Raw genomic sequence first — 27,265 nt, forward strand, 5'->3', positions numbered from 1 at the left:
TGCTTTACAACAGAGAGCACAAAAGAGAGCACAAACAGCTGTAATGTGCATCAAAGCTGGTTAACTTTTTAGCATGCATGCACATCAATACAGCTTCAGAGAAAAAAATATGTTCTGATGATGCTTTTCATTAGCAGGATTAATGATGCTGGATCAGGAAGGGAACATGCATGCAAAAAAAGGCCAGGGAGGGATTTCCAAGTGATCTCTTTTTATCCCTGTTCAAACTCTATTGCTTAGCCACAGCTGTTTTCAGCTCCCACAGCTGCAAAGCCAACATGCACCAGTGCCCAGTATAGAAACAAATACCCAAGAAATCCATCTGAGTCCAGCTTGAATTCATTAACATTATTCAAGAAGACAGCTGCAACACTGTCAGGTTTATCCAGAATCTGAGGGTAATGTTATGTATCAGTGTGCAACCTTGGGCTTTTATTTTACTTTTCTGCTGGGTATTTGCCATGATCGGGGTCTCTCTTAGTTAACTCAACCATTTCCCCATGATACATATGCAACATATTTTTACTGATTCCACAAATGTAATTTTGTTGTTGTTGATTCAGCCCTTTGCATCACGACACAAACCCTTCCTTGCATTCATTCCAATCCAATGCATCTTTCACGATGGTTATAAGAGACAACGACACAGAACAGTGATGAATCAAGCAGATTCTATCTTCCAGACAAGATGCTGCAAAGCACAATCAATTATTTTAACTGTATGAACACATATTTCATTCATTTGTATAGCTCTCAGTGGAACATACTTCTGAGCAAATGTGGTTCACATTAGAGTACTGTTTTGATTTATTCTCAACACAACACATTCAGTTTGCTATTAAGTTCATCGCAAAGTTTCCTAACATTGTAATGGGCTACTCCTTTCTCTAGGAGTTCTGTAAATCTACCATATTTAGGCACATCACAGCAACAAAACCACATACGTATGGACTCTAGCATACACAAAAAGCATCAGAGGCTGTATTAAATTCTGTATGGCAGCCAAGTGTGACTTGGCAATCTATTTTAGATTTTGTGTGCCTTGTAAGGAATCATGGAGCTAAACACTGTCACTAGATTCATCATCTACGAGTGGACTTGTGGACAAGGTCAGAGTAATGCTCCAGGCCACTTTGCCTTTAAGAACACCTTTTGTTCTTCATAAGATAGGGTCATATGCTTGAAAACCATTCTCCAGCCATGTTGCACCAACAACTTCATGCGAAATCCATTTTATGTTTTGTCGATTTAAAATAATCATAATATTCCTTGTATTTGATATTGCGCTTTTCACATCAGGAGGAAATGCACAGAAATTACCTAAATAGCCCTGCATTTGATGTCATTGTTTGGATTACAGACTGGAGCTTCAGAAAGTAAAAAGAAAAGAAAACCAATGCTATCAAAATAGATCAGAACTAAAAATCATTAGATTTGTCGGCATCTATTAATAATCAGTAAGGGTTTTCTGGAAGCAAAAATGCAACATGAAAGATGAGCAATTAGAGAACAGCGAGCAGACTGTTTCTTTGGAGATGCCGAATATAAAGACAATTTTGCACCTTGAATTTCTAGTTGGTGAATTAATTTTTTATCTTGTAGATCCTATTTGAGATTCTGGGCAATACAGTGCATTTATGCCTAGTTTATAATGCTAAAGCAATTGGGCACAATTTCCAGCAGTCCAGTGATTAGGGCGAGTTAGACTAAACACATGAACAGAACTCCACTCTCCAGTTACTTTTTAATGTCATTGAAGAGCCACTCTTATGACTGTCTCTTTAATAGTATTAGGACTGGCTGCATTCATACCTCAGCGCTGCAAATAAATGGCAATGAAACCAAGGTTGTTTTAGTAGCAGGATGAATCATTTATGATTCCACGTCTCATATCTAAGTATTACTTTGTTTTTCCCACTGGATCACCTTGGCCAAACAAACACAAAATCTTCTAAAGCATTTAAAAAGTCAAATGTGATATGTTTAGAAAAACTAAGCTTTTTACAGTAGTGGAGGTATTCAATACTAGTCCAATCCACCTTTTCAGGAATGTTCTCACTTCTCTCAATACAGATAACATTAACTACAGTTATGTTGCTACAATTTTAAAAAATCCACAAAAAATAGTGAAGAATCACAACTGTAACACTGACTAAAAGTCAGCATGCTTCGCTGACCTCACACACCACCAACAAAATTACATTTATAGAGCGCCTTGCACGTCGGGAGGATGTCCCAAAGCGCTGAACAGTTAGCTGTCAGGGCCCGAGCATAGGGGAGGGGTGGTGTAGGGGTGAGTGAAGGCAGAGAGGTGAGAGGGAGACCAAAGGCATGGTCGAAGAGAAGGGTCTTGAGACCGGCCTTGAAGGATGCGAGGGAGGAAGCGAGGCGGAGGGACTGTGGGATGGAATTCCAGAGTGTGGGGCAGAGAGGCTGAAAGCTCAAAGCCAACAGGGCATCAGGTGCACTTCCTGTAGATAGAGGGCATTTGCAGTGTGTAGGAAGTGATGTCAAAGGCAACTGTAAGTGATGTTGAAAAGGTGTTTTATTTACCACTTGAAGCCAATTTGTAGGGTTACACGGGGCATTCACCATATAAGCAAGCGCAACTTACAAGAGGTTGCCATGCTAAACAAAAGTGGTAAAACAACGTACCTTTCTAATTTATCTAATGTTCAATATTTCAGAGATTTAAACATGTTGATTCTCACAAGGAGTTGAGAATAAGACGCAGTGTTTTGAAGCTTAAGAGCAATAAATTGCCATATGAGTAGATCTGCTGCCATCTCATTATTCCTGTATCTACTGCAAAATCTGCTCCCTAAACAGTTGTCAATTACCTTAAGAACTGACTGCTTTGTGCTTAAGAGGATGACATATAGATTTTAATATTGTATTGGCTTTTTCTCGGCTATCAGATTCAGAAAGGAAGGAGTCATCAGTACCTCACCCCCAACATAAGATTGTGAATGCTTACATTTAATGGTTTATATTTAAATGGATAAAATTTAAATGAATTCAAGTCCCGCCTGAAAACCTCCCTCTTCGATCGATCTTACGGTCACCTCCCACCACTGGCTTGGAACCAGGCTCTGCAACTATTAACTGTTCAGAGATGCTACCCTGTGTGGAGGGCACTATACAAGTGCAAGTTATTGTTGTTGGTAATATATGTCAAGGCTCTCTACCAATAAATACTTAAACAAGGTTAAACATTTCAGCCTTTTTCAGTTATTCCAAGCTAGTTGTGTACTCTATGAAATTCAAGTGGGCCAAGGTGAAACTTCCTCCAAATGACAACTAAGGCATTTGTTTTTAACGAATGTCCATTTCTCCTCAACTGATTTACTCTTGAGTAAAGTCTCCCTATCAATTGTCATTTAGCTCAGCTTGAAGCTCGCCCATCAACAGTTGTATACTAATGTCTGATTGTGTGTTTATGTTGTTTCCCCAATTCAAATTGCACTTCTTAAAAACTACAAGTAATTTTCATTCTTATATGAAACAAGAGGTAACCAAGTGTGAGAAACCAGGGTATTCAGCAATCATAGAAGTCAAATGATTTTAAAGTTTTAAAGTTTTAAGTTGTAGCACCCATGGAACCATAGTGCAGTAGAGGGAAGAATGACAGACTCTTCAGAGGAGAGAAAAATAATAATGATAAAAATTCAGAGCGGGGAAAAAGTTTGATTCTTCTATCTCTTGGATTTTCACACAATTTAAGGTTAAAGGGATTACTTCAGGTGCTAATCTTATCTTGTTCTGCCTTCTAATCTGCAGTGCAGCAATTCTGCTCACTGGAGTAGCTGGGCTGTAGTTGCAATTATAATCACTGCAATGTCAAGGGTTGAATGTCTATTGACTGAAGCTATCCATTGACTGCAGTATCCACTTCATGTTGAATTTCAGTCATGTACGTGAAGCATTCGTTGCATGACAATATACACATGGGACTGGAGATGATGTCATCTCCACAGACTTAAAGACAAAGCAAGGCACAACATGACACATTGGAAGAAGCTGAATTTCTAACCTTGGTGTTTCGTGTGAAGGCTTAATCATGCTTATTAAATTGTCTAAATATTTCCTATTAAAACCACATTAATAAGATTTAAGTAAGCATGATCAATGGCTAAAAATGTTCATTGAATGAGCCATACATACCGAGAAGGTTCAACCACTGGTCTCTCCTAAATTAAGAATCTCAATCAGCTCCGCAGTAGAGGAGCTACAATTGGCCTTTGTGTTCTCAAATAGGGAAGAGAAAATAACCCATGGTTCACACCCCCAAGCTGTGAATAAATGACACCTGTTGCATGTGTTTGCATGAACACTAGATGATGTTCCCATATTTGAATTACCCGCTTATTATTCAGTCACACAGGTAAATAATGTGCTCATGGAACTAAATTCTCATTTCAGCCATCTGTAGATTGTAAGCTACAGGGTTGTTCTGATTTATTGGGCTGAAGAGAATACACTTTCTAATTAATAGCCACTAGAAATAGATTGCATAAAACATTGTAACGGTTGAATACATTTAAATGAATGTTTAGCCATTTTGCCTGAATACACATTGTACTTTTGTTTGGTGATACATGACATGGGTAGACTGCTGGCAAAGCAGCAATGAATAGAAAAGCACAAGGTAGAAATAAAACTTACCAATGCACAAAGCAGATCAACTGCTTCCAAAATGAGTTCTTGGTGGCCAATGCGAGTCACACCTAATTCCTCAAGCTCTTGATGTGTAATATGTAAAAGCTGTTCACCGTTGATCTTTTCCCTCTCAAAGTTTTTTATATATTGCTGGAGACAGTCATCAAGTCCTATGCACAGCATGGGGAGAAAAAGAGTGAATGTTAGCATATAAGGCATCACACTAATTATTGCATTGGTTTGTAGAACCTGCCTAATATTCACTAGTATCTAAGCCCCGTCACATTACAGCTACTCTGAAAATAAACAATATGCAATGTGCATTGAATAAGACTGCTGATCTGATAACTGCAAAGGTGATAACATCTATGTAGTTAAGTATTATGAACTTGTAACTCTTGTGACAATACATCCTTTCAGATGTATTTCTTCTACACATGCAGACATCAACACCTACACACAAAACAATTTCATGAAGTACTTATGACAATTCGATAGTGATAATTTGTGTTGTGCTGACACATAAATATTACTCATTTGTTCTGCTCCGTGTTAAGACAATATTTGTATTACTTTCCAAGTAGTACAAGTAATGTGAAAAAATAACTTGAGATAACTTTCACAAAGCAGGACTGGGAGATGCTTACTACAAGGTTGTAACAAATAATAACAATAATAATCCTTGCATTTGATATAACGTCTTATCACTTTGTTAGCTCACAAAATACAGTCACACCACTTTAGATTATATGTTGTGAAGTGCTTGGAGACATCTTCGTGACATGATAAGGCACTGCATCAAATGCAAGGATTATTATTATTATTTGTTGCAACCTTGCAGTAAGCATTATAGTTAGCTGAAAATACTATTAACATAACTTATAACACTACTTTCATAACAATGCGAAAATACAAAAGGGTCGATCTTCTTAATAATTTCCCAGCCTTGGGGGTTGACAATATCCTATCCTCCGCTGCTCCGTATGTTTACTGACCTTTGGAGAATCATCCCTAAAGTATTTCAACCACAATACGGTAAACAATTTACTCTGAATAAATTGCAAGGCAGTGACTGTCACTTCTTTGGCAGCAGGAATATTAACTAGTCACAAGATCACAAAAGAGATTCGAATGAAAAGTGCCCTTCAGACCATATTTCATTATTCCAGTCTACCAACACAGCCTCAACTTGTTCATAAATGAGTCCAGTGTCCTGGCCTCTTCCACTCTATTTAGTTACAGAGGTTTATTGGTCTCTGCGTAAAGAAATATTTCCTGGTGTCCTAAAATTGGTCTTCACACCTCGAATCTGCAACCTCTTATTCTGCTGCTTTGGCATATATGAAAGTATTATTCTGGCTTTGTGTTCTGTAGCATACTATATACTTCTACAAAGTTCCCCTAAGACACCTCTTCGTGGCAAGAGCCCTGCTTTATCTACTTGTTTCTTATCAGCCTCGTTGCTCTCCTCTATACTGACTTTAGGGCCTGGTTCTTATAACACAATATAAAATTACATTTCTATAAAGTTTCACATCAGGAAAATGTCCCAAGGTGCTGGACAGTCAGGGATTTGGAACTGAGCTGGGGGTCAGATTCAGAGAGGGTAGGAGGGCAGAGAGGGTAGGAGGGCAGAGAGGGTAGGAGGGTGGCCGAAGAGGAGTGTTTTTGAGATGCCGTTGAAGGAGGCAATGGCGGGAGTGAGGCGAAGGGAATGTGGGATGGTTCCATAGGATGGGGGCACAAAGGTTGAAGGCCCGACCGCTGATGGGAGGGGTGAGGGAGGGCCGGGCGCAGAGTTCTGGATGATCTGCAACTTGCGGAGGGAAGAGTTGGGGAGGCCGACAAGCACAACAAGTCTTCTGTCACAACAACCAGAAACATATGCAGTAATCCTTGCTTGTCTTGCGAGAAAGTAAAATTTGTTTCTGTGACGTATAAAGACAATCTTCACATCATGAGAAAGATTAATTATGAAGCCTTACATAGGGTAGAATTTTTTTTTTGTATTTTATTGCCATTCGTTGCAAAAAAGGAATGAAATTAGTACAAATGCTCCTTGTAATGAATTACATTGCACCGTTAATACAACCTCTTGTACAGATGAAACTGAGTCCAACAGCTCTCATCATTTTGTGGTTATTCTAAAGTAACAGAAAATGTTCATAATATTTATTAAAAAAGATGATCTTTCTACTTATATAATGGCAGATCACTGCAATGCTGATGATATGAACCTCAGACCTGGGGTACATTTTCTGTTGCGAGTTGCCAAGAATTTGCAGCATTTTTGGCAGCAGATGGGAATCTCTCACAGAGTGAATCTGGTAACAAATTACTGTAGTCAGTCCATTGGGATCAGATTTCTTACATTCAACAAATGACAAGACAGCTGACAGAATGAAAGGTGCTTGTAATCTAGCTACTTAGGCTTCTGAAGGTTCTGGGAGAAGGTGAAAGACTGAGGTTTGTTTTCTGAAAAGAGTTATACAACGTGCAAGTTCACGTTAGCATTGTTTCTTTCAGACAATACTGGATGAGTCATCAACAAGAGGTTATAGTTTGGGTCTTTCACCAGAAGAAAAAAGGGAGGCCAGAGGATTGATGGCAAGGAGCTCTTCTTCACAAATGACTGATTCCATGACAGCGTTTAAAATGGAACTGGATAAACTCTTGTGGAAAAGACAATATTAAAGAGTGCAGGAAAAGAGATGGGAGCTCCAATGGGGAGTGAGCATCAGCTCAGACATTATAGGACAATGGCTTCTTTCTGTGCTGTGAACATCCTATTGATTGTATGAATATCAAAACATCTGTGCCTCACAATAATTGATTGCACAGCAGTATTGACAATAGACCCTTCCTGTAACAATCTGCCGATGATTTATAAGATGGATATAAGATTCCATCAAATTCTACCTCTTGTCACGATAATACTGATTGCAATAATTAAAGAGGTAGCGGTATCACATACTCTCTACATGCAGACAACATAACAGTAAGATTCTATCCATAAGTTTAAGTCAGCCCAATATGTCACAATTAATGCAATCTTTACAGCAGTAAATTAGCTAATAAACAACAACCACGGATGATACATTTCCCAGGGAATCAGGTAGTGGAGTGAACTCTTGCAGTCTTTTTAAGAGCACTTAGAAATGCACAATAATAAACCAGCATAAGATACTGATGTCAATGTATCCTTATTGCAACATATTCAAATGCTTCAAGCCAACAATTTAATATCACTATGTTTAATCAGTAGGGAGTCACCTTTTACTGCAGAGCCTTCGCACACAAACTTTGTATTAAGCGTTATGATAAATACCTACTCAGATTGCAGTTTAGCACTTCAGATTCCCAAACCCAATCTCCAATAATGAAACATTAAATATAAATCTCTTGGAATATTAAACACAAGCAAATCCCCAATGCATAAATCTCTAACCTCTTGAATATAAAAATACATGTTTGTTTTGTTCCCATTATTCCTCAGATCCTCTCAAAACACCATTTAAAAGAAAAGAGCACTGATCTCGATGATTAAGGGTCTTGTAAGTGGCCAAAACCTAAAATCATTTTCCCTTGTCCAGCAGCAGGAGATGATTATCAAGTTCTGTTTCATCATCATGGTGAAACCTACTTAGGCAATCAGACCACACAAATTTTAGCCATTTACGGAAAAACTAATCAGCGCTAATCACAAAAGGTCACAGGGCCTGGTTAACAAAACGCAACAGAAAAAAACAGCTCCAATCTGTAGCGTTCCATAAAGCAGTATTTATTTTTCCTTCAGAATGTATTCAGAAAGAATTCCTTTCCATTATGTGCTCCCATGAACAAAGTACCTTGACGACAACCCATTGTATTCTACTTTTCCTTGATTGGAGAACTCGCAAACTCGTAAATAATAATAGTAATAATGCTTCTATTTGATATAGTGCCTTTATTGTGCATTTTTGAAATGTCTGTGAAATGTCTTGAAAAGTGTTTCACAGAATTTTGTGTAGTAACTGTGTATTTATAGCCAAATGAAGCAGCCATTTTGCACACAACAATATTTTACAAACAGCCATGAAGCAAATTACTGATTTTATCTCAACCATGATTGGCGAGGACACGAATAGTAACTCCCTTCTCTTTTTGAATCATGCCATAGGACCAAAGAAACATCCATCTGAAATGACAGATGGAGTCTTGTAACATCTCATCAAAGGAACGGATTTTCTGATAATGTAGTGCTTCCCACCAGTACTGCAGTCAACTATCAGCTGAGACAATGAGCCCAACTGTTGATAATTTATTGATAAAGCTGTATTGATTATAATGACTTTGTTAGGAAGTTTTTTTTAAAAAATGGAAGAAATACAATACAATATTTTAGAATAGAAGCCTCTGCATTGTAATTGGAATATTTGTGACCTGAGCATGAAGGAAATAGTTGTGATTGACTGAAATTCAATTTTGAAATAGCAGACACATTACAACAAACACAGACCAAATGTCTACTGCTCACATTAGCTTCCTATCATTAATGCCGTTATCCTCAGAAGAGGGATCAAATTCACACCAGTGTCAGCATAACCTTGCTGAATCTAGCTCATCGAAATGGTACCCTATGTGAAGGGCACCACATAAATGGTTCTTATTTGTTGTTGATGAATCCAGGATTTGAACAACAAGACCTAGTAAGACCTTAAGTAAAATGTCTGACATTGACATTATGCTGGGCTGGCTCCAGAATAATTGCTGCAGCAATGGATTAATCTTTGATGCTTCATATAAAGAAATAGATTGCCATAGTCACTGTCTATGTTCATACATGATTGATATCTACGGGTAAAATGCCAGCAGCCATGAAACTATATCCCACCACGATGAGACAAAATAGAGAAAAGCTGCAAAACATTTAGAATTTTTTTTAAGAAACAAATGAGCTGACAAAAAAAGTAAATAAAATTGAAGATTGTGATGCTTTGGCTCTAAATTATCAGGAGGCAAATAAATAAAGCATCAAATTCCCTTTAAAGGCTGAAATAGAATAATGCATGCTTCACCATAAAATGTATGGTATTAAAAAAATAGTAAATTACATCTTCAAATGAATGTCTTAAGCACTTTTAAGTATTGCAAAATTGCACCTGGCCAGGCAATGACTGTCTATTCCTGAGCTCATCTGTACATTCTTTCCCATTAACATTAACTTCTTCCATTAATTTGCTTTTCACTTCAAGAACATGCAGTAACAACTTGGCTCAATTGGTAGCACTCTCATATCTGGATCAGAAGTTTGTGGACATTTATCAGGACTTGAACTCATAGCCACCTACTTTAGTGTTGCACCTCAGGGTCTCTGTATTGTCGAAGGTGACATCTTCTAGATGAAACATTAAACAAAAGTCCTACCTGCTTATTCAATTGGACATTAAAGATCCTATGACACAATTCAAAGAAGGATCTTCTCCCAATGTCCTGGCCAACAATCTTCCAGATAAATTAGTCATTTAATGGCTGTTTTTGGGGTCCTGCTATGCACAGATTGACAGCCTTCAAATACATGCATCTGTGAAGTGGATTACAGCGTATCAATGTACAGGAATTGTGTCAAATATAAGGATTATGATATGCACTGGACTTCATTTGTAAAGTTGACCAAATTACCTTGTGTTGTTTACAAAAATACCATTGTTTAAATAAATTGTTATGGAATTATTTTACCAATTATCACTCAAGGAATGGACAATATCAGGTTTTATTGTGAACAACAACAACAACAACAAGATTCCATTTATAGAGCGCCTTTCACGTCAGGAGGACGTCCCAAGGCGCTGCACAGTTGGGTCATGACCCGAGCAGGGGGGAAATGGTCAGGGTGAGGGGAGGGAAGGGAGGGAGAGAGGAGGGGGAAATGGTCAGGGTGAGGGGAGGGAAGGGAGGGAGCGAGGAGGAGGAAGAGAGTCGAGAGGGGAGCTGAAGGCACGGTCAAAGAGAAAGGTTTTGAGACCGGCCTTGAAGGAGGAAAGGGAGGAAGCAAGGCGAAGGCACTGGGGGATGGAGTTCCAGAGCCTCGGGGCTGAGAGGCTGAAGGCCCGACCACCGATAGTAGGGCGGTTGGGGCGGGGGACGTGGAGCAGACCGGAGCCAGAGGAACGGAGGGTACGGGCAGGTAGGTAGGGGGATAGTAGGTTGGAGAGGTAGGAGGGAGCAAGGCCGTGAATGGCCTTGTAGGTGAGGATGAGGATCTTGAAATCAATCCTCTGGGGGATGGGGAGCCAGTGGAGGCGAGCGAGGGTGGGAGTGATGTGGTCCCGGAGCCTGGTGCGGGACAGTACACGAGCTGCAGAGTTCTGAATGACCTGCAACTTGTGGAGGGAGGTGGCGGAAGGCCGGCGAGGAGAGAGTTCCCATAGTCCAGCCTTGAGGTGACAAAGGCGTGAACCAGGGTTTCAGCAGCGTGAGGGGTGAGGTAGTGCCGTAATCTGGCGATATTCCGGAGGTGATGGAAGGCGGTGCCAGTTGTGGTGCGGATGTGAGGGAGAAAGGACAGCTCAGGGTCGAACAAAAAGTACTTATATTAAGAAATCCAGGTAAAAGAATGACAGAGATTAAGTATTTTATGACTGGAATTTAAGCCCCTTGGACAATGTGAATGTGGCTTGAATGTGGCTGTCACATCACATTTGTTGCCATCTATGTTTAAAAAAAACATTCTTGAACTGATCTGAATCTTGCAATTGTAATAATATTGAGTAAAAAGGATTAATCGAAATTCAAGAATATTGTCATCAGGAATAAGGATTCAAAGTCATGGAATCAGAAGTGTCTGCTGTAGAAAGAGGGTGTAAACGTTTCCTCTCCGGGTGAGCAGTTCACAAGTGGAGTGAGTTCCAATATTCTCAATCCAGTTTCTTTTTGTAGACACGAATGACTGAGTCAAGAGTATGAAATAATATTGCTCAATCAACCAGCAACACTCAAGATGGAAATGTCACATTAGTGTAGTGGAAATACTTTTCCAAGCCTGGCTACAGAGTACGATGTTACTAAGTCTATAAATGTTGCTCACCTCCATCCCCTCCATGAGTATTAGGGTTGTCAATGAGTGCAAAATGAAAATTACTTAGTATTGGCATCTCAAACTTCACCACATCCAATAAAGTAAAATTTAGACCTTACTGGAAACTTAATCTATTTGTGCTTCACCCAGGATCTGCCCCTTTAAAATTGGCATTCTAATATCAGTGAGACAAAGATTGTTTTCATAGTTCCAGGTTTTATTATACTGTAGAACCTAGTTCCAGGCTTTAGTATACCGTATTGACCTCCTTCAAGAAGAATCATGTTACCAGTATTAGAATCACATTATTTGGAAAAACATTTTTAAAATGTTTCAAAAATTATCACAAATAGAAGTCTTATTTATTCAATATGATGTCATTGTAATGTAATTATATAATATTTATAATGTCATTTTATAATATTTCATAATTCATTTAATATTTCCAATTTTGCTCCGCTGACTAACTTAAATATTTCCACTTGAAAAAATTATGCTAAACAAAGAATTACCTCCAAAACTACTGGACAGTTACTGACCTTGTGTTGATTGATATGAAAGGTCAAAGCTCAATGTAGTAAACGTCCAATCAACTAAAAATTACCACCGGGCATGGATTCCTTTTGGGAATCAAATATGGCCCGGAAATTTAAGGAAATGTTCTCTCCACATCAGAAGGTAGAGAAGGAATATGGGAAACCAGGGCAGTGGATACAATTAAGATAAACAGAACCAGTAATATGCTATCTGATTAATTCAGTGAACAGTGCAAAATACAGTGTGTCACTGAGCTATATTCCCTGGATCTATTCTCTTGTCTGCATTGAGCTAAAGAATCTCTAGCAGGTAGCCAACACATAAAAAAANCTTGCATTTATATAGTGCCCCTCATGCAGGGTAGTGTCCCAGAGTGCTTACTATAAATAGCTTCAGCAAACCTTGGCTAGGTAGGGCCAAAATTGAATAATGGGGGTTACACTTTGCGTCATGTGTAAATGTATAATGAATGATGTAATTAACAACCAATGAAACAGATTTATTAATTACAATTAACAGCCAATCTTTTTTCATTAGTCGTTAATAAAATAATTAAAGGTACATATAATTCCCTCCATATCCAATGGCCACCACATGGTGCATAATTGATTCCATTATTGGAGAATTGGAGGTTTCTTTTTAAAACTGACAATGTTTTAAATGGTGATATACTGGAAATATCTCACTGAATATGAGCCATCACTCATTGTGTTATACATTTCAAATTATCAACTAGATTCCATCATTTATACTTTGGCTGCCTTAGGGAATTGATGTGGTAATGACACGTTTAAGGTCTATAGAGTGGCCAACCTCCCAAAATAATTTCAATATTTTTCTTTGGATCGAGTTACAGATCTGAAACCTCATCTGTGACTCGATGCTCCAATACTTTCTACTTCAAGGCTAAAACTACCCAGTGAATGTAATTCTTCATCCAAATGAAATATAGTCATGATAGTCATCTATCATTTCTGAACAATGGTTGTTCATATTACGTATCTTGATATAAAAAATATTCAAGCTGTTTACCCATGCTTAGAATAGTCCTCTTTTTAAAGAAATAGTTTTGATTAATTATTTCCATAAATAGACATATAATTGTAGAATAAATCAAATACTCAAAGGATAGCTAGAGAGTACAGAATTAATTTACTCAGGAGATGTACATTGATGGCTCATGACTGAGTAACTGAAATACACAAGAAAGAAGATTTTACGTCTGCATAACAGCTAAAACCTAACATTCATCCAGTCTATATGGAATGGAGAAGCAGATATGCAAGGTTAAACTTTCTAAAATATAAAAGTGATAAAGCAGGTAAAACTAAATATACACAGGCACAAGAGAGACAGACTTGTCCTTCTCATGAATGCATCTGTTAAAAATGCAAACATCTTTATTATCTTCCAGTCAGAGCAGTAGACAGTAAATATGGGAACACAAGAAAAGAGAAAAGGTAAGATCAGAGTATTCTCAAAATCAAAGAAGGGCTAGAGTTTGTTACAATATAGAAACAGATCGAAGAGATGGTCAGAATATCAATAGTGTCTTATTTTAGGCATGGCCAACACCAATGGAAAGCATTTCAGTTTCTGTTATTCTAAATACTAAGTGAAGGTGAAGTTCCAAAGGCAGTTTTCATTGAATTTTATATTTTGTAAGCAGCGGATATCACTGTAAACAGCAATGAACAGCAGCATTGTACAATTGAAGAATGTAATTTGAACTGCAGTGATAAGGATTTTTGTTCCACTCCATATTACAGCCTTTGCAGTGAAACAGACATGTACAGAATTTATATGAGATAACACACATTAAAGTGCTTGTGTATAAATGGAGTGATTTTTGTTATGCCACCTCCAGCATATAATATTAATAATCCTTGTATTTGGTATAGCACCTTTTTTAGCATTATAAACTTCAGAAGGAGAGACATAGTTTGTGAACATCATCTGAATCCCGAGATGTGTTACTTTCTTGGAATTGTCATAATTGCTTGGAATTGTGCTATTCTATAAAACATCTAAACATAATTATAATTCTTGCATCTACTATTGTACCTTTCACGTCAAGAAAAATCTCAAAGCTTCACAGAATTTTCCTATAATGTGGTGAATGTTTATTTTCGTAGGAAGCAGAGATATTTTTGGAAAAACCCATTCTTCCAGCTCTACTCAGTTCAGCATTTTCTGTTTTGTTTTTTACTGATTGGAGATGGCACAGCAAAACAGCACTCCATCTGTATCATGTTTATGTTATCACCATTAAATAGTATTACCATTTATATTGCTGGCTGATACAGCAAAACACAACAGCTTCAATATATGACATGAACATATAGGATCAGGTAAGTGATGTCTGAACACTGTACAAAATGTTTTGCAAAATGCTGCTCAATGATTGTTGTCTTTGTTCACAAATCGCTCTGTAGTAACAGTGAAGAAGCATTGTCTGCACCAGCTAACATGGTAAAAGAGTGGCAATACATTGCCCATCTCACCCAATACCTGAGATACAGAACTTACTGTGTGTTGCCTGGGATGCTTGGCACAAACAGCAGTCATTGCCAGTGGCATGCATTCCCTCTCCCCCACCGCTCACTTGTACCCTTGCTAACCCACCCCACTTCCCCAACCCCTGGTATTCCCCCATCCTGTGAATTTGTATGAAGATGTATTCACTTTATGGAAGGTGCCACATGGCATACTGATAATATGTCCGACATTCTCCTGATCTGAATTTACCTCATGATGTCAGATACATCTGTGGATACATGTTGATGACCAGATGCAAAACTGAGTCATCAGCAAATCAACTAATGTAGTTAGCCAAATTAAAACCAGGATGTCACCAGATGAAAACTAGGTGGTTTAAGCATTTCCCTGGAGAAAATCAAAAATAACTCATCCAGATGACTTAGCATTTTACAGCATGCAATCTGAACAAAATGCTAATTGGCTACTGTAATTAAATTTTCTGTCTTACAGCATTAAATCGCTGAAAATGTGTTTCATTATTTTGTACTTTTTGAAAAAATGAAAAGGAATGAATTAAAGATATATGCACTTCAAAGAGAGTCCTACAATTACTTTGTTGCTGCAACAGTACCAGAAATTTGCGGTTCTCAGAGCCGTTTGCTATCATTAAAGCCAAGTAGCTATACCTATGCCATTTATAACTTCCCCTGGCAAAATTTATCTCCTCTAGATAAAATCAATTTTTTGGTGAGTGCATAACTCTGGGCTTCTATGAGATTTCTGATCCCCTCTGTCATGTTTGCCTGTAAACATTCTCTAAGAAAACTAAAGCTGGCTATGACTGCATCTTAGATTTTACTCCCAACACTTACTTAGCAACAGTGGGAATATTGATTTATTACTTCCTGGCTCCTCTTCATTCTCCTCCACTCAACACTTTGATTTCGTCCTCAATCGTATCCAGCGCCATCCCCTGTGCATCCGAGTCAGTATCTAGATCTCTGATAGCGGATCTATCTGCGCTGGTCCTTGCATCAAACAGCTGATGATGATTGGTGCTTAGGTCTGAGCTGAATCACTTCTGTGAAACATCATCAACTAGTTTCTCTTTGATGTCTATAGAAAAAAAAAGGAACTAATCCACACAGATACTTTGGGTATTTTTTTATACCCAAATGAAAAAACTGCAACATTGCACTTACAGACACTTAAATATGCTTGTGGGCAATCAATACAGTGTATGTATAACTGCATTAATTTACTACATAATCAAAATCATATTCTAATTAATTTTATATGATACCTACCAATTGGTTGTTGTTCTGCTCCAAACTGTGTTTATCCAAATAAATTGTTTGCAGTTAGAAAAGGTTTATTGCTTTCCTAATCTTTTGTTGGTGCTAGCTTTGTCTTTAAACAAAGGAGCAGTGGCGAGTGATCCGTGGAAAACACCTTCCTATTGTGCATTTATCCTCTTTATGATATTTTCATTGTAACTTGCATCAAGCTGTTATTTCTTTAGATAGTCCAGTTCTCTTTTTCTCCCTGCCAGGTCCTTCAAGGGGCTCAGGCATTATTGGTACTGCTTCCCACTTTGCATGTATGTTCGTGGGGAAATGCAGCACTTCCCCACTCGACATTTGCTTGAGCATCTCTGTCACTATGTACACATAGACTTAGCTTGTTCAAATAACTTTCATTTCTGTACATCCACAAACTGGATTAATGAATTTCCCAACATATAAGCCTATTTGTGATTAGTTAATGCTTCAGCTGTGGGAAAGACTGAGGTTTGAAGCACGCATGCCTTCACTAGTTGGAAAATTTTCATTCACAGCAGCGCTTGGCCCTGAGGTATTTAGGACACTTTTGAAAATAGTGTCTTCTGAAAGATGTGGAAAAAAAATAACTCCTCCATTTTTGTAACAACTAATTATATCTGTCAACCAGACAAGCTTTTGCTATCCTATTAGAATTACTTAAGGAAGGGTGCTCTTGTTCATTTTATTCTAAGTTTCACAAAATCAATTATGTAAGTGTGAAATTAAAACGTTGTTTAAATTAGATGTCAACAAAAGATTACATCCGTGAAAACAGAGAGCTATTTCTAATGCGTTATGATGCTACATTTCTATTTTGATTATGAAATTCAATATGCCTGGAAATGATATTCCTCCATTTACCACCCGATTATTACCCTGACTATCCCTCCCAAAGTGAAGCACCTGCTGCAGCAAAAAAGGGACTGGAAAACAGCTCCCACAGCCTCTGCGACAACCAGTTGTCATATAAAAACAAAGCAGCTGAGACTAAGGGACAGGAAAATCTTTTAGCAGGTTATGCTTGAAGGCTTAGTTGAGGAAGGGCAGAAGAGGCTCAGGTGGAACATAAACACCGGCAGAGACCAGTTGGGCCGAATGGCCTGTTTCTGTGCTATATATTCTAATGTAAACCTACTCCTTGCCATCAGTGTAGAGGAATGGATCTAATGCTCCATTGTTCTGCACCATCACATCAAAAACAATCTGATACTATAATGCCTTAATCCCTATCACAAAATAGTCAAATATATGCACTGTCAAGGTTAAAGCATGATCATTTGGATGGGTACTGAAGGACTGCCTGTGGACTGCATCCCACTATTTTACATTTCTTTAGTAAAGGAGGAGAAAACTTTGCAAAAAAAAATAATAATCTTTGCATTTTGTATATCATGTATAACATCATAGTGTCTCCATGCAGGTAATTAATATGAAGTGTAGTGATTGAATTTGTAGGTGAACGGGGCAGCCAATTTGTCCCACAAACACTCACAAGGTGGATGAACGATTTGTTTAGCTGTTTGTTGCCAGGAGTTACTTTTATTTACAATCTGTCTGGATTAATTTATCTCCAAAGCAGTTCTGTCAAAGAACAATGAGAGATTCTAAATACTTCTCCAAACCAAAATCCTTTTTTATCCCCACTTATTATCGAATGCCTAGTTCAGACAACATTTCAAGATTTCATTGGTGCATTGCTGCAAATATCAGTATAAATGCAGGGTGAAGCAGCACATTCTGAAAGCGAAACACATTGAAGGCTAGCTGCCGAGACACCTTGAGAAGATGGTTTCGGCAGCATATTGATTTGGATCTCTGCTTTATGAATGTCGATGGTGTAAATCAATTTGGACTCCACTCCGAAAGATCTTTTGAAAGTTTCTTGCATGGACCTGTGACTAGCTATTTAATAGTGTTATAAAAAATAACATTGGGGTTATCCACATCCACTTAATTCCAGATGTACAGAACTGTCCTCAGCCCCAGGCAATGCAATTGACAAATGAAAGTATGAGTTGTGTTTCTCTGCTCAGTCTTTTTGCTGATGAAGTGATATGTCTTTGGTTCCAACAGTGTAATCTGGGCATAACTAGCCAATAATGAACAAGACAGTGAGTGCCATTGAAGGTGGAGACAGGCACTATAAAGGTAAGGTCAAGCTGCACACATCCATCTTCTTATTCATACAGTCATTAGAAACTTGTGAAATAAAAATAAATCAAAGTAAATGAAAGTTATCAACATATATAATTATAATTTCATATCATCCATTTTTGTAAATGTCACCTTTGATAACTGTGCTGTTTGAATAACACTCATGGGAAGTCAACAGTTGATAATCAGGACCTCACCGGAGTTGGTTTTGTGAAGTATGTATATAAAAGGAGAAAAAAATTATTTGAAAAGATATTTAGTCTTGCAAACGATTACAATGTTCAGATGAAGACAAGGAACAGGAATTATTTAACACAAATATCTCCAGGCAGGAAGAAACACTTTGTTTTACAGCTATTGAATACAGCCCGGTCTGGTTAGGGATATCTTAAGAAGAATCACAGCCTTTCCTCATGATTGACACTTGACTAGAAAATGAACAGTGCATTGCATAATATTTCATGTCTACATATTAAACAGATCACTGTTGTAGACATGCAAAACACAAGAGAAATCTCTTTTATGTTTGTTAGTTCTTTACTTTTCAACACTCTGCCGCCAAGAGACAAAACCTTGTGTTTTTTCAGAAGCACCATGTTTGTGCCATTTGTGGAGATAGTTGAATCATGTGAGTTATAATCGTTACCTCATAGCTGAGGATGTAGATTTACAGTTTTCAAACACAACCATATATTTTGATAATATATTTCAGATCTGAAAGAAGATATCCCCATTGCAAAGGAGTGTGCTGACTGTAAAACCAGCAGGAGCTAACTGGTCCTTTTGTGTTAACCTACTTGTTCAAATAACGATTTTTGCTCAGAAAATCTGATTGAAACTAGCCCAAGAGACAAGAGAGTCACTTCATGCTTAGTAAACATTGCTGACAAACTACACACCTGCACTTCTCTTTTATACAGGATGCAAATCCGTGAGTGTAACTATATTCAACACATTATTTTCATTGCACTGAGTTGAATGTGCTACCATTTTGCAGTCAAAGGAGTAAGAGGCAATTCCTGTTGGGGTCTAGTGCTGGTGTAATACGGTATATGTCTTACAATTTCCTGTGGAAATTAAAATGCAATGCTCTGAAATAGTGGTTTAGTGCCTTTGTGTTTTATGAGGCAGTAAATCATTTTCCCAATGGTCAAATGAGCTAAATTACCGTCAACCTAGTTTCACATAAAAATGCCTTTCCCTCAGGAAAGCCTTTTTGGTAAGACAAGACTTCCAGAGCAACACAAAGCAGTGCGACGGATAAGACCCTCTGAAGTATCCTATAGTAATTACCCCATTTCATTGTTTATGACCTGCTCTGTGCAATATTTACATATTTACCCAAGCCATTTGACTTTATCAAACTGTTTCTGTTACTGAAAATAACCAGGGGATTCAAAACAAAAGAATATACATTCAATGTTCTCATTTCCTCCTTTTGCATGCACCTTCCATTGTATGTAAAGTGTAGCAGAACTTTTCACAGCAGTTTCACAATAAACACAAACCTGCAATCAAACTGTCAAAGTTTACATCAAAAACTACTGTACTGTGTATGAAATTTTGTGATATTTTTGAAAATGAGGCAGTATGCATTCCAAATACAATTCACAAGAAAGAATTTGCATTTGCATAGGACTTTATCATGTTGAAACAACTCAAAGAGCTTTACCAAAAATTATAATGAAATATTGTGAATGTTTTTGTAGGCATCACGGTATCCATTTGCATCAGCAAAGTCGCACACAAACAGATGGATAGTCAGAATACTGGAAGAAACTTCCTTGTCTTTCTGAGTGTTGCGGTGGGATATTTAACAGCCACCAGAAATCGTGGCACACAAGACCTCAATTTAGCATGTCATCCAAAAGATAGAACCTCCAACAATGTAGGGCTCCCCCACTAAAGTATCAGTCCAGATATATGATGGAATTCAACTTATCTATTAAAGTTGAGTTATGTGTTTACCATTCCTGTAGCCATTCTGTTGGAATAAATCTTGGAACTGTGATTGATTTTCTGTCAAAAATAGACATTTATGAAAAATAAGGTCACATTAGTTTTGATTAATTGCTGAAATGATAGATAAGTGATCCTATCACCGCATAACATTTATGACATTACTGCAGACTAACTTTGACCAGCATTCACACATCAATCAGAAAAAATGAGAGACCAGCTGGAAATAGGTATATTTATGCTTTTCAATCAAAATATGCAAAATATGATTATGAATTCTGCCAGGATCCAATAAAAAGATATAATTCACTTACCACGATAACTAATCTGCTCCCTTCCTATGCTATTTCCTACTGTTACGAATGAGCAAAGTTGCATAAATAATATCGCTGATTATTTTGAGTGTATCACAGACACAGATGTGGAAGTGCCATCACTTAAGAGGCATTACTTGATTTCAAAATATATAAATGTATTACAGATCTAAGATCTGTGCATGTAACTTTTTGATTGTAGACATTTCACTACTAATGACAAACTGCGGTAACAAAACACTGCAAGGTGTATTACCAAAAATACTCTGCTAAAGCTATCAGAACAAGTATGTAATTACTACAATCAAGCAGAGAAATTTCAATAGAAATCTAATCTGGAATAATGTCTGTAAATGAAAGTAATGTTTTATCCCATAGACAATGTAGAAAGAGCCATTTCTTGTCCACTAAATTGTTACACTGACTGGTTTCCATATTAAACGTCATGTATTGTAGATGACTAGTGGTGCCCAACTTCAGTAGCCCCAAGCTACCAAAGCACAAGTTATACAGCTAAACCCACTATTGGAGGCCAATTGTTTTACTGCGTGTAAATGCTCGATTCAAAAAAAGTACTGAAAGACAAATGCTGCATTAGAAAATGACCTTACAGTGATTATAATTTACCTAACTCTTCAATCAGTTAGGATTTTTTTGCATGGTTGATTTCTCTGACATTTTCACATTTAATGAGGTACAGATATTTACAAAAATAGTAAGTTCAAGTGTAACAGAGTTGTCACAGTGACTTGATACACCTTTTACAACAATAATGTTTTTAAAATTCAATCTTGTCAGAAAAAAATTAATATGAACATAGAATTAGCAAATGTCTATGACAAATTTAATCATAGAGATTATTATGCATATTTACAATATGTATTATTAAGACTCCAACTAACCACAGAAGGATTTTGCTTTAGCTATTTTTTTGAAAAGTGTAAAAACAGTAGAATAAAATCCTATGATATTGTTCATGATAAGGTAGATTAAAAAGTAAAATATATACAAATAAGTAAAAGTTATTTCCAAGTACTATATTAAGATACATTATAAGTGATATTATGAAATTGATGGGGGAAGGGGGTTCAAACATAATCAAAAAGGAATCAAATGTGAGGCATTTGAGGCATAAAATGATGAAAAATGGTCAAATTGGATCCTGAAACAGAACATAGATAACACGGGGATGGTTGGATAGACTTAATGTCCTTTTCGTCTTGTGAGTCCTTTACCTTCTTTCAATAGAAGTTTGCTACAAAATGAACAGTCACTACACTTTGCAGGAAATCCTGCAAAGCACTTAGAGATGCCTTCCCAGTGTGAAAAGCCCTATATCAAATGTAAGAATTATAAAATAGATTCAGATTGCTAGGCTTTAAGTATTATTCTATCAATACTATAACTAAGAAGGGTTTTAGGTTTATGGAATTGTAATCAGGAAGGTTGGATGAATACTATAAAAAGGAAAATTATCCATAGTAAGTCAAGAATGTTACCCTCTGGATATTAAACTCAGTCCAGAATTGAATGGTGATTTGTAGTGCAATTTAATGTTAAAGGCTTTAAATTTCTCATGTGAGCTGAATCAGGTCAGCAGACCAAATTGTTTAATGAACATGGGAGGCCACTATTTCTGGAGTCCTGGTGTAAAAGGCACAATATCACCACATTCAGTATTATTATTTCAAATTTCAAGGCTCCTCTGATGGCCTAATGGTAAAGGCACCACTACATTATCCCTGGTGAAGCATTAGGGAATATGGACAGAATTTCGCATCCAGTCTGTGCTGTTCTAGCTGATTTTCAGAAGGGGCCAAAGTTAGAGTGCTACAACTGGCTTGAATGCCCACCCCCCGGATTAGGGGAGGCAAAATCGGTTTCCCTTTGCTATTCAGTGACCCCTAATGGAAATTGCTTGCTTGTGGATCTTGGATTAGGATAGGATCTGCTACACAGTTGAGTACCTTGGCAATACTCACTACTAAAGCTCACACATGAATTATGGCCACTTCAGCAAGTGACCAGAACCTGTGGCACTGTAGCCCACTAAATGGGCGGGGGGGAGAGGATGTCAAATCTTTTGAAGAGTAGAAGGGGAGTGGAAAGAATTGTCGGCTAAAGATTGGTGGGGAAATAAAATAGATTGAGTGTAGAAATCATGGACAAAAGGAGATCAGAAAGAATCGTTGATTCCGCAGAATCCCTTTCTTTCTATCACAATGTTATTACTTTGCTTCTTAAAACATGATTCCTGTGCCATTTATTTCTTCGATTTTCAGATGTTTTCCTCCCTCATACAATTTCACAAAAAAACACATAACTATTCTCTAAGTGTGGAGATTTAATCGACAACAGTGCATGCCATAAAGGAATGTACATGATGCAGAGCATGCTTCAAGAAACCTGAATTGCTTTTGAAAGAGACACAATCCTATCCTTGTGGATTTGATGAATTTTCAAGCATAATTTGCTGTTATTCCATATTTCTGAAATGTTGAGCATGGATTCACCCATGAGCAAATATATAATATAAAATAAAACAGAACGCTTCTATCAGGATTGTATTTGTAGAGTGAGCTGCAATAATACATGTCTTATCTGCAAAGGTTTCCTTCCTATTTCTAATTAAATAAATATTACCTGGAACGCATTGCTTAACAACCCACATTGTGAATCACATTTACAATCAGAAGTATGTTTCCCAAACAGGAATAACTGTAAAGCCAAAGCAATTAGGTGTCATTTTGCTGTACAGTGCATGTCTTACTTTACTGCGGGCAATAATAAAACGGTAAAGGAATGGAAATATGAATTGAAACTCGTACCATTTATGTGCGGAATGTTGCACTGCAAGAACGAAGCCCCCCTTATAGAAATGTGAAATTGATGTGAATAAAACGATTCGCCGCGTGTAGAGACACATGGGGTTTCTCACGAAAGGGTTTAATAGCTGTGCATCATCCACTAAATATCCTTTGTAGTCAGTATTGCGTGGAAATGGCGTCTGACCGTAAAGAGGAGCTGGGACATAAAAGAGACACTTGTATTTTCGATGTGACTCAAACCAGCAGCAAATAGATGAAGCAGCCAAGTGATTTCCATAGTCTCAAATGCAACTTTTTACACACACACATATATATTCACAGACATACGTGGGCGCTATGGATTACCCCATCCTCCACAACACATCTAAAAATCTATTTACTCATCTGGGAGCTACAGAGGATTACTCTCAGGGGGCAATCTATGGTGACTCATCGCTGCTGGGAAGAGCCGGAATGTTTTACTGACTGTGTTGTCATTAGTTGTTCAGCGTTGGTCGGTTAATAAACATAACGGGGCGATCCTCGGACGCTGCGACTTTAAAGCCCAGAGGGCTGGAGGGGTAAAATCAGGTAACTGACAGGTTTAACGTTAATCATTTGATCCTACCCTGTCAGTGGCAGTGGGTTGTCTGAACAAAAAGGCAGTGAGAGAGAGAGAGGGAGAGAGATAGAGAGTGAGAGAGAGAGAGAGAGAGATTGCATGCTGTAGCGGTCCTTGGTGCTTTGTGATGGGGCTGTTGAGGATGATGGCAAATCTCGAGTGTGAGCTGAATGCTAACACAACTGCAGACACAGCCTCGGAGAGCTGTGCTCCAGCCTGACTTACCCCTGCCCCAGCCTGCGAGAATTACATGCCAGCAAATGCACAGGCTAAACGTACAATTATTCTCTGCAAGATCAATGCAGCATAGCTAATCAGATTACCAATCGAGTTACATTCCCATTTCTCACGAGCTACACCCCCCACCCCCTTCTCCACCCCTGTTGTTATTGCAGGAGTGCCAAATTATTAGTACTCTGTGGTGTAGCCCTGTGTGCATGTGTGGGGGGATTTATCTATGTACGTCTGTCTGCAGGTAGAAGTGTCGAGAGAGAAAATACGAATAAAATGCAAACAAGAAAGGGAAACACCAAGCAGCAACGTGAAGATCATTGCGTCACCCACTGTGACAGCGTTTTACACCACAGAATAGGTTCATTAGCTCATCCACAATCCAACTCACTCGAAAATGCACACACAATATGTGAGGGAGGTTGGTTTTGCTTTGGCAAAATATGGCAGTCGGTGCTGTTTTTTTGCTTCTTTCATTGATTATACGCTTTTTTACAATTGTTTCGTGAGATGTGGTTACTGCGGATTATTAGGTGTCCGAGGGTGGAACCCATCGTGTGTTATTTGTTTTCAGCTAATATTTTACGACGAGATCATTGTCAATAAATGGCACCACTCTGACTGACTGTATATATTGTATATCCTCCTGAAGAAGTTAGATCCAGAACTTGCCAGGGCAAAAGCAAGCAACCAACCGAATGGGAAGGATAACATGTTTAAATTAAACTGAACGGGTCTCATCTGTTGGCAATTAAAGCCCCCAATGCAGAGGTGAATGTTTTCTGTGTGTGTGTGTGTGTGTGTGTGTATGTGTGTGTGTGTTATTTTTTTAAAATTTGATTATCAAATTGATCGATCCACAGGTATTGGGAATGAGCCAAGTGGTCAGGCGCTGGACGTGTGACTATGTGAGGCTATCCCTTAAAAGAGTTTGATGTCATTTGGTAGGGCGTAATATTCACATAAAATCGAGTCTCAAGAGAGGGTGTTTTTTTGGGGGGACATCAATAAGCTCCTCGTGATGTGTTTCACTGCTGAGCCAAAGGTAAATTCCCATTTCGGTCTCCAACCGAGTGGGTGATGCTGAATGAATCATCAATCTCCTTCTGTTAAAATATCAGGCAAAACATGAATGGGGGAACGTCGGTCGGGTGGAACCTATGGATTCGCTGCTCATTTGTGTACGACGCCTCGACAGCAGCTCTCTCTCTCTCTCTCTCTCTACCAAATCAAAGGATGGATCAGTCACGGGCGAAGTGGTTTATTGATGCACACTATTGATCAAATGACTCATCGACGCGAGGAAATACCCATTTTGCCTTTCTTTCCTCGGGTGGGACCCCGGTGATGTGGATTCACCCGGAGGAGTTGGGGAGGGGGAGCCGTTGGTTTGCGCGTGTGGTTGATGAAAGTTCACGCGAAATGGTCCCGATTGATGATTAAAACAAACAAACAAACAAACAAACAAACACATAAATAAACACACGAACACACAAACAAATAAATAAACAAATAGATAAATAAATAAACACACGAATAAATCAATCAATCAATCAATCAATCAATAAATGACCATTAGAAGCGACAGGTCGTGCCAGGAAATTGCACGTTACGATCCACGTTCACAGATTTCATCTGAACTCCGTGTCAGCCTTTTGTTTGGTGGATTATTTATTGATGCGGAGGTTATTGATTGTGTCACCGACGGAGGTCGTGCAGCACTCCCATTGATTTGCCTGTATTTTGTGTTGGATGCTGCTCACTTTCGAAGCAGCTGCAAACCCCCCCCCCCCACCTCCCCCCCCCACCCCCACCCCAGCATCACGTTAAATCATAACACTGTACCATCCCTGACACGAGGGAATGTTCTCGGCCATGTTTGCTTTCCTCTTGGAAGAGATCGCGATTCCTTCCTTGTCAGAGACGTGTTTCAGTAGTAAGTCAGTTCGGAACAGTAGCAGTTACAGCAATTTCCCACAGCCATCACCCACTGGTAATAATTAGCACATTTGCTTGAGCAGAAAGTAAACTGACACACATAGCCACCGACTGTCCATCCCTGACACACCGCCAATCTAATTCCTTACACTATACATGTCAATGCCAAAGAGAGGAAGGAACGAGCACAAAACCTGTCTCTAGTCCTGTCAGTTTTTGTTTTATTTAAACTCTCTGTGTGCGACCCTAAAGTGTGTGTGTGCATGTGTGTGGGGGGTGGGTGGGGGGGGGGGTTGTTGGGATGGAGAAATCCTTGCATGCACACTTTTCTTACACTGGCGTTCAACGAGTCATGTCTTGTAATAATGCAATCGACCAGTTTGCTCCAGAGGTGGCATTTTTCGTATTTAGCAACAGCTGCCCTGACTGGCACGATGTGAACACAGTCCCGCAATTACCGGGGGGGGGTGGGGGGGTGAGAAAAGCAACACCATTGCAAAGTATACATGAATACAATTAAAAAGCAATTGTGCAAAATCGTGCCTTTTTTTCCCTTAGAAGGAACAGTAATTTTTTTTGGGGGGGGAGGGTGGGGGGGGTGGGGGTTGAATAAAACACACCAAGCAATCTCACCTTCCAAAGTAATCATACCAATACCGCATACAGCATCCCTTACTGCATTGCCATCGCTTCACATCAGCGAAACCTACCAGACAACTGAGTGAGGAAGATTCCCAATACATATGCACTCACGTTCCTGCCCGAGTTAAGCTTTCTTAGTTGTTTAACGAACCTGGTGCACACGATCTCGATGTGTGGGTGTGCACAGGTTCTAACAGTGTACACACTACACTCCGCTGCTGTAGGTGGATTTCCCTTACAGATGTCTGCGGGTATAAACTAGAACTATCTGTTGTTGAATACATTTTTTTTCTCTCTCTCTCTCTCTCTCCCCTCTGAGATTCTACAAACCTAATAGAAACATAGCATATATATATATATATATACACACACACTGATGGGAAAGGCTTCCACACAAGCACTGAGTACAGACTCTGGCTTAAACGAGAGACCGAAAGAAGCACAAATCCGAATACCTTTCATCCAGTCCACCACTTGCTTGGGCGTCCACTTGCTGATAGGTTCCATAACCAAAGCCATGGGTGACTAATTTGTATTGCACG

At 38.5% G+C, this 27,265-nt stretch overlaps 1 protein-coding gene across 1 annotated transcript in view; it reads right to left on the reverse strand.

Annotated features, from left to right (window-relative positions):
- si:ch211-26b3.4 (connector enhancer of kinase suppressor of ras 2) overlaps window positions 1–27,265 on the reverse strand; it is a 160,802-nt gene extending 133,537 nt beyond the window's left edge. Inside the window, exons 1-2 of the mRNA XM_007892010.2 lie at window positions 27,179–27,265; window positions 4,666–4,829 (exon numbers count right to left, since the gene is read on the reverse strand). Of these exons, the coding sequence (XP_007890201.2) occupies window positions 4,666–4,829; window positions 27,179–27,242 (228 nt within the window). The 5' untranslated portion in view covers window positions 27,243–27,265. The remainder of the gene's footprint in view (window positions 1–4,665; window positions 4,830–27,178) is intronic.

Source organism: Callorhinchus milii, unplaced genomic scaffold (genome assembly GCF_018977255.1).
Source record: "Callorhinchus milii isolate IMCB2004 unplaced genomic scaffold, IMCB_Cmil_1.0 Scaffold15, whole genome shotgun sequence".
Lineage (NCBI taxonomy): Eukaryota > Metazoa > Chordata > Chondrichthyes > Chimaeriformes > Callorhinchidae > Callorhinchus > Callorhinchus milii.